An 8,291-nucleotide genomic window follows, 5' to 3' on the forward strand; every position below is an offset into this window, starting at 1 on the left:
AAGGCCTAAACGATGGGACGAAACTCTGGAGAAACCACCGTTGGATTATTCTGAATTTTTTGACGAAGATGCTGGTCAAATTCCTGGTTTGTCTGTATGGGAGATAGAAAATTTTTTACCCAATGAAATAGAAGAAGTGGCGCATGGAAAATTTTATGAGGGCGACTGCTATATCGTTTTAAAGACTGAAGTCGATGAAGCTGGATCTTTGATTTGGGCAATTTATTTTTGGATAGGAGAAAAAGCTACGGTACGTTTACTGTATGCGATTAGATTTTTATAACGATTAATCAATCGGGTACGACGGAATAGCGATGTCGCGAACGAATCGATGTATTTTACAGTTGGACAAGAGGGCTTGTGCTGCGATTCACGCCGTAAATTTGCGTAATTATTTGGGTGCGCAATGCCGTACTATTAGAGAAGAACAAGGCGAAGAATCGGATGAATTTCTAATGTTATTCGAATCTGGTATTACGTATATCGAAGGAGGTCGTACCTCGTCTGGATTTTACACGGTCGAAGATACGGTTTGTATTATTGGATATTCTTCTGGTATTTAATTTTCTATTTCTACGTATTATTATTCGACGTGCTTGCTTTCAAATTGATTGACGCATGGCAGCCATCGATAACACGATTGTACAGAGTACACGCTGCCGATGCTTCGATCCACTTAGAACCCGTTCCTGTCTATTTCGATTCCTTGGATCCGGGCTTCGTATTCGTCTTGGATACTGGCAATAAGATTTTCATATGGTACGGCAAGAAAGCGAAAAGTACGCTGAAATCGAAAGCGAGATTAATGGCTGAAAAGATTAATAAAAACGAAAGGAAGAATAAAGCTGAGATCATAACGGAAATCATGAATACAGAATCGGACGATTTTCTATCGTGTTTGAACTTTAAAGATGCTTCGCGTCTGTCACCTACCATCGTTGTAAGTTAACATTTGATTGATTTTTTGAAACGATTAAAAATTTGTTTGTTTAGAAATCTAAGTAAATTTTATGTATAACCGTATATTAAAATCTATCCTTTTAATATCTCTTGTCGTAGGAACACGTAGATGTGAATTTTGTACCACTCGCGCCACGTCTGTATCAAGTGCAACTTGGTATGGGTTATTTGGAATTGCCTCAAGTCGAAGTACCTCATGGGAAATTAAGAAACACGCTTTTAAACAATCGAAATGTTTATATATTAGATTGTCATGTAGATGTTTACGTTTGGTACATATTCGTAACCTTTAATTAAAAACTACAAAATCAAAATTATGATTATATATACACACGTTTACTCACGTATACACACATACATACATACACGCACAGCAACACACTACACGTTTCACTTATATTATTCGATTATGTTCAATTGTAGGTTCGGTAAAAAATCTACGAGATTGGTACGAGCAGCAGCCGTTAAATTGTCTCAAGAGTTATTTAACATGATAGAACGACCGGAATATGCGATGGTAACCAGATTGCAAGAAGGAACTGAATCACAGGTATACGAATTTTATGAATTTCAGAAGATGCAAAGAAAAATTGTTTTGATCCGATTGTTTTGATTGAGGAAGAGGAGGGAAAGAGAACGGAGAGAGAATATGTACAACGATATCATTGTCTTTTTTAAATTTAGATTTTTAAATCGAAGTTCGCTGGATGGGATGAAGTTATAGCGGTTGATTTTACTAGAACTGCCGAATCGGTTGCCAAAACTGGTGCGGATCTTACGAAATGGGCGAAACAACAGGAAACGAAAGTACGTATCGAATGAAATAAAAATAGATAAATTTGTGTGATCGCAAATTTGTTTCGTTTTTTCGATTTATATTCGTTTTATTGATCGATGCAAATCGATAAATTAGTTTTGCATATTTCATAGGCGGATCTAGCCGCGCTCTTTATGCCTAGGCAACCACCTATGACATTTACCGAAGCTCAACAGCTAATGTTGGAATGGAATGATGATTTGGAGGGGATGGAAGCGTTAGTTTTGGAAGGAAAAAAATTTGTACGCTTACCTGAAGAAGAATTAGGGCATTTTTATAGCGGTGATTGTTACGTTTTTTTATGTCGTTATTGGATGGTACGTAATAATTTGTTTCTTTCGTTGTATCTAATCGTTTAATTTTGACTGTTACGCCATAATAAACATACTTTTATTTCATAAAATATTTAATAATCTTAGCCATTAGATACAACGGAAAATGAGGATGGCGATGAACAATTCGAAGAGGATTATCAATGTACCGTGTATTTTTGGCAGGGCAGAGATGCAGGAAATATGGGATGGCTGACCTTTACCTTTAGGTGCGCAAGAAAAATTGTCATTGTATGTGATTTATTCGATTTGTTATTAATTGTACTCGAGTAATCGTAATCGTGATATATTAATTGAATGTAGCGTAAATAATACGATATTGATACGATTTTCGATAACGATAGAAATTTGTTGTTAGTTTACAGAAAAAATTTAAATCTTTATTCGGTGAGAATTTGGAAGTAGTTAGAACTCATCAACAGCAAGAAAATTTGAAGTTCTTGGCATATTTTAAGAGAAAATTCATTATTCATCATGGTAAGCGTAAACAACCTAAAACTTGTGGTAATAACAAGGTCGAATTTTATCATCTAAGAAGTAATGGAAGTGCGTTGTGTACCAGACTGATACAAATACCAGCTGATTCGACGCTATTGAATCCTTCTTTTTGGTATGATTGTTCGCATATTTTATAATAATAATCTTCTTTTTTATTTATTTATTTATTTATTTTATCTATATTTTTCTATCTATTCTATCTACATATCTTCTTTCACAGTTACATTTTAAATGTACCGTTTAACAATGATGATGAGACAGGAATAGTGTACGCTTGGATTGGTTCCAAAGCTGATAGCGAGGAAGCACGTTTGATTCAAGAAATCGCCGAAGAAATGTTTAATAACGTACGTTTGTTGTTATATTTGTCCTATTTGTATTCTGTCGAATATAAAATTCTATATAATTTGTTTTTTTCGAATGATCAACAGCCATGGATAAGTTTACAAGTTTTGAATGAAGGTGAAGAACCGGATAATTTTTTTTGGGTAGCTCTTGGTGGAAAGAAACCATACGATAATGATGCGGAATACATGAATTATACTAGACTCTTCAGATGTTCGAACGAAAAAGGATATTTTACTATTAGCGAAAAATGCACCGACTTTTGTCAAGTATAAATTATAAATTTATTTGATTTTCGCTTGTATCGTCGCGTTTTTAAATTAATGTGTATATTTATATTTCGTTAATACCATTCCAGGATGACTTGGCGGATGATGATATTATGATACTTGATAACGGTGAACAAGTATTTTTATGGTTGGGCAGTCGATGTTCGGAAGTAGAAATTAAATTGGCGTATAAATCTGCTCAGGTAAAAAATGAACGATAAAAATATCCGATTTGTAAAAATTATCGAACAAAATAGTACGATATAAGTAAAAGAGTAAAAGTGAAAAATGAGCGTAAAACAATTTTTAGGTATACATCCAACACTTACGAGTAAAACAATCGGATAAACCGCGTAAATTATATCTAACTGCTAAAGGAAAGGAATCTCGAAGATTCACCAAGTGCTTTCATGGTTGGAGTTCGCATAAAAGGCCGCTTCAATAAAATAATTTTTTGATAGAATAGAATGTCTCAATTTTTATCGTTTTGGTAACTGGTTTCTCGATCAAGGCAAATTTTAAACGAAGCAATTGTTCATATAAATTTATTATGTAAATAATTTTCTAATTGTAACTTTTTAAACGGTTAAACATCTAGAGTTTTGTTTCAAAAGATATTGTTAATATATACGGATATTCGTCTATGTTTGTTTATTTCCTTCGATCGCGTTTATTTTGAAATCAATTAAAATATTATTTACAAGATATTTATTTGTACGTTTGTACGTCTGTGTATATAGATATCTATATGCAATTTAATAGAATATATTTATGAATGTACGTACATTTATGTGCAAAATCCATTCGCTTTTTAAAAATTATGTCGAATAAATTAAAATACGCAATTTAATTTCCATATTTTTTTTTTTTTTTTCTAACGATAAGTAAAATTCCAAAGAGAATTAAAAACTCTTGTACATATGATATTCGTATACTTGCAAAAAAATTCTTAAATTATATTACATCTGTTTTTATAATATACAATAATAAAAATAATCTCGTTTAATCTGCGACATCGCGAATTCGCGCTAAATGATTTCCATTTTTATAGTTTCCCTGTACAATTTAGCAATTTAGGTTTTCAAGGGACTTTGAACGTTCTCTATTGATAAGTTGAACAAGTTGATATTTAAACTTTTAATTAAGTTAATTTCTCGCGCCACGTTTTATACATCTAGGTAATTATCTCCTATCTGATTTTACTAAGTTTTCGTCGATCGTGATTTTCGCCGTTTAGGCGAAAATTTTGAAAAATCGACAAATCAAAAACGAACAGCGAGACCTTACTTTGTTAATATAAATTTTCATTAAAACGAAAAATGATATCTATTCTTGAAAATAGAAAAAACCAACTATGCTTGCGAATAAAGCTTGAAGAACGATACACGATACGATATTTTACTATCGATAAAAAATTTGAAGATACTTAAGTTTAAAGTTAATTAAGATTTAATATGAAAAACATAAGCCGAATAAATTTAATAAGACTAATTTAAATTTTTTGCCTTAAATAGAATATGTGTATCGAAAATAAATTAATCATCGTCGTCATCGTCATCCGAAGGTACGAACAATTCTTTCTCTTCGAGAAAATTAGCCATCATTTTACTTAATGTAGTTCCTATTACTAATCCTGTCATGACACTGCAAATAACACCCAAAAAGCCAAAACGTGTTTTTTTTGGTTCCGGTAGAATGGCACCTGAGGGTGTTGTAGTTCTTGATCGAAGATGTAATTTTATTTCTCCATCAATTTTTCTTAAATTACGGATAGTTTGAAATGCAACGGTTGAACGTTGCAATGCCATTTTTTGATTTCACAGATATAATAAACACTGGAAATAGCGATAGAAGTAAACCGTATATAAAATGATATGTTCATCTAATTGAGATAATTTAACGATAATAAAAAATAATATACACGCGATTGTTATAGATAGGATAGAAAATAAAGCATATATTTACACGATACAAACTGCGTTATATCCGTGTATTATATATATATATATATATATATATATATATATATATGGACAATACAAAATCTCTGGGTGTATAATATATTAAATCACAGTGTCGATATGCGATACATACTAACCTTTCTGATGAAATATATATATTTATATTATATATACCGTATTTTATCTAATATATATTATAATTTAATATTGACAATGCTCACACGAAATCACTCATAATCGAATCGATATGATAAACGCATCAAAAACCATAACGAATGGTTAAACGTTAAATGGTTCGATCATATATATCATAATGTGCGTTTGTAACACGCATGCGAGAAACACAGAGTTTGATACTATATTTATTGAAATGATAGTTAGTGATAAATGTGAATTGCCCTAAACTCACATTTTCTCTTTTTTTTTTTCATTTATGTAATTCGTTATGTATCTCTTATATTATAAATCTACGTATATTTGTTAAATTTGTCAACGTCACGTGATAAATAAATTTTACGTAATTGAATTATTAAATGATGAAATATCATTATATTAGGATCGATTTATATTGTTGCATAAAATATAATGTAAATATTTATCGATATCGAGGTCAATTTTTTATTTATTTTTTCGAAATTGGGGTTTATATTTATGCATTTTTATTTTGAAAGCAATTTATTTATTTCTTTATTGTTTTACAGTAATTAATAGATTGAGTACGCAAATTAGAATATGGAAAAATAACTTTCTATTTCATATCTCATGATTGAAAATTGATTTCCCTTGATTTCCCTATATTTGATCACATGGTTTTATTTATATCCGGTAACTAGATTCTAACGTAAAACGAATCTACCTCTATCTGATTTTTATATATTTTATATCGTTTATTTATCCAAGTAATTGTCGATACAAACTTTTATAGTTTGATCTTAATTGCTGATTGATCGTTATCTATTGTGAACAAAATTTAAAATTTTGTATAAAATGTTATACGTGATTGGATTAGGCCTTGGCGATGCAACAGATGTGACTGTAAAAGGTCTTGAAATTATTCGAATGAGCGATCGTGTCTACTTAGAATCGTACACATCAATTTTGTCTATCGATTTGAAGGATTTGGTAGGTAGATTGATAATGAAAGTATCTAATTTGATGTATAATAATTAATAGTAAATAATAATAGTACACGAATTTGTTATGCGTTGTACTTGCTCGCTCGATATTAGGAGATGAACGATAGCATATTTAAACGAATTAGGAACGATTTTACGGATGTTCGATACTTGAGGCGGATAGAGAATTAGTGGAAAATAATGCTGACGAAATATTGCCAAAGGACGAGAAAGAAAATGTTGCTTTTCTAGTAGTGGGTGATCCATTTGGTGCTACCACACATTCGGATTTAATTTTAAGAGCTCGCGCAAAAAATATAAAGGTAAAGAAGAAAAGCGTTTCTTTAATAAAAGAAAAATTATAATATTTGACCGATACATTAAAAGATAATATTCGTTATTCGTAGGTAAAGGTTATTCATAATTGTTCCATATTAACTGCAATCGGATGTTCCGGTTTACAATTGTATCGTTTCGGAGAAACTGTTTCTATTCCTTATTGGAGCATGGATTGGCAACCGAATAGTTTCTACGATAAAATAATTTCCAATAGAAGAAGAGATCTTCACACGTTATGTTTATTGGATATTAAAATAAAGGAACCTACTATAGAGAGTATTAGCAAAAAGAAAAGAGAATATATGCCAACGCGATTTATGAGCGTGTCGGAAGCTGTTACTCAACTGTTAAAAATTATAGAGGAAAAAATAGAAGAAAATAAGGAGGAAATGGGTAAACGTTAATCTTGGATAATTTTCAAAAGAAAATTAATATTGTCGATTTTACGGTTTTACTAAGCAAATTAATATTATCAATTTTCAGTTTTATTAAATAAATCCAGCCTTGCGATTGGTTTAGCTCGTATAGGTTGGGACAATCAACGTATCGTTGCTTGTTCCCTTGAAAAAATGGCTTCTACCGATTTGGGCCCTCCTCTTCATTCTTTGATCATTCCTGCTACGAATTTGCATCCTCTCGAATCAGAATTTATGTCTCTATATATGTACGAATAAGAGTTTTCAAATATTGCATTAAAACGGATAAAAACATTTCCTTGTCAAAAAATTGAAGAGTTAATTATTTATTACTCTGTATAATAATTAAAATTAATATTGGAATATGAGTTGCTACGATAATAAAAAAAATAAAAAAAATTTACGTTTAACGTGATATTTTCTATTACATATCTAAATATAGGTTTGAACGTTATATTTTTGCAAAATAAATAATAAACGAATCATTGAATTTGAACGTATGTACGATGAAGATAAATAATATTTGGATTAATCAACCATGAAACGTAAGTATTACAATGTGTAATATCGTTTTTAATATTTATATTGAAATATATTTATATCTATATCTATATCTATATTATAAAAATTATATATTTATTATTTTTTGAATTAAAAAAATTTAACGTAACGTAGAAAAATTATTTTTTACTATTTCTCGAAACTCTGTTTTAAAGACAAATATCGAATAAGATTATGTATAATTTTCAAAGTAAAATAATAAATGCAATGCTATTGGTAGCGTTGAATTATCGATTTCACAGTGTGTATATATACACACACACATATATATATATACTGTAATACATATAAGTGCTTATATATAGGGTATAGGGAAAGAAGCTTGTTCGCTTTATGCCAAAAATGTTAAAAAATTAATTTATGATTTCTAGAAGAAAAAAATTTGAAAAAATAAATTATGCGATTTATCGGCATTTTAAAATTGATATATGTAATAAAATACGTGATTGACATATATCGAATAAAAATAAAATAAAGAAACATAGTTTCTATACCCTATCGATCGATTCCGTGCATGCGTAATAAACAAGTATATGTGCTATATATATAAGGTATATTTATGTATATATATGTACGTAATCCCTAGTTTACAATATGCAACTTGTGCCTATTCACTTTCGGTAAGTGGAATCGTGATATTTTCGGTGCGGTGCTTTCGTTTCTTTTGCTTTTTTTTTT

At 30.2% G+C, this 8,291-nt stretch overlaps 3 protein-coding genes across 7 annotated transcripts in view; 2 read left to right on the forward strand and 1 right to left on the reverse strand.

The window, feature by feature from the left end:
• The window catches only part of LOC102674142 (protein flightless-1), a 6,899-nt gene extending 3,189 nt beyond the window's left edge, over nucleotides 1-3,710 (forward strand). For all 4 annotated transcript variants that reach the window (XM_006622062.2, XM_006622064.2, XM_006622063.2 and 1 more), the window contains 13 exons: nucleotides 4-250; nucleotides 345-530; nucleotides 626-940; nucleotides 1,060-1,232; nucleotides 1,384-1,510; nucleotides 1,645-1,767; nucleotides 1,891-2,094; nucleotides 2,197-2,318; nucleotides 2,468-2,719; nucleotides 2,828-2,954; nucleotides 3,039-3,221; nucleotides 3,311-3,424; nucleotides 3,532-3,710. In XM_006622062.2, coding sequence (XP_006622125.1) covers nucleotides 4-250; nucleotides 345-530; nucleotides 626-940; nucleotides 1,060-1,232; nucleotides 1,384-1,510; nucleotides 1,645-1,767; nucleotides 1,891-2,094; nucleotides 2,197-2,318; nucleotides 2,468-2,719; nucleotides 2,828-2,954; nucleotides 3,039-3,221; nucleotides 3,311-3,424; nucleotides 3,532-3,666 — 2,308 coding nt within the window. In that variant the 3' untranslated portion in view covers nucleotides 3,667-3,710. The remainder of the gene's footprint in view (nucleotides 1-3; nucleotides 251-344; nucleotides 531-625; nucleotides 941-1,059; nucleotides 1,233-1,383; nucleotides 1,511-1,644; nucleotides 1,768-1,890; nucleotides 2,095-2,196; nucleotides 2,319-2,467; nucleotides 2,720-2,827; nucleotides 2,955-3,038; nucleotides 3,222-3,310; nucleotides 3,425-3,531) is intronic.
• An 806-nt stretch (nucleotides 3,711-4,516) lies between these two features.
• Nucleotides 4,517-8,291, reverse strand: part of LOC102673826 (essential MCU regulator, mitochondrial) — a 14,008-nt gene continuing 10,233 nt past the window's right edge. The window contains exons 1-2 of one of the 2 annotated variants that reach the window (XM_031513531.1): nucleotides 5,320-5,496; nucleotides 4,517-5,056 (exon numbers count right to left, since the gene is read on the reverse strand). In XM_031513531.1, the coding sequence (XP_031369391.1) occupies nucleotides 4,757-5,029 (273 nt within the window). In that variant the 5' untranslated portion in view covers nucleotides 5,030-5,056; nucleotides 5,320-5,496 and the 3' untranslated portion in view covers nucleotides 4,517-4,756. Of the gene's footprint in view, nucleotides 5,057-5,319; nucleotides 5,497-8,291 lie in introns of those variants that run through there. The other variant, XM_006622060.2, reaches the window with a different exon arrangement.
• Nucleotides 5,920-7,451, forward strand: LOC102673698 (diphthine methyl ester synthase). The gene is made up of 4 exons (XM_006622058.2): nucleotides 5,920-6,304; nucleotides 6,444-6,620; nucleotides 6,705-7,029; nucleotides 7,120-7,451. Exons 1-4 carry the CDS (start codon nucleotides 6,170-6,172, stop codon nucleotides 7,308-7,310), a joined length of 828 nt encoding a protein of 275 aa, XP_006622121.1. The 5' UTR covers nucleotides 5,920-6,169; the 3' UTR covers nucleotides 7,311-7,451.

Source organism: Apis dorsata, unplaced genomic scaffold, assembly GCF_000469605.1.
Source record: "Apis dorsata unplaced genomic scaffold, Apis dorsata 1.3 scaffold_661, whole genome shotgun sequence".
NCBI lineage: Eukaryota > Metazoa > Arthropoda > Insecta > Hymenoptera > Apidae > Apis > Apis dorsata.

What these genes read in the sequence shown, in the direction of transcription:
- LOC102673698 (XM_006622058.2), top strand. Translation starts at nt 6,170, where the DNA reads ATGTTATACGTGATTGGATTAGGCCTTGGCGATGCAACAGATGTGACT. An exon ending in CTCGCGCAAAAAATATAAAG is followed by an intron (nt 6,621 to 6,704) that starts GTAAAGAAGAAA and finishes CGTTATTCGTAG; the next exon opens with GTAAAGGTTATTCATAATTG. An exon ending in AGAAAATAAGGAGGAAATGG is followed by an intron (nt 7,030 to 7,119) that starts GTAAACGTTAAT and finishes ATCAATTTTCAG; the next exon opens with TTTTATTAAATAAATCCAGC.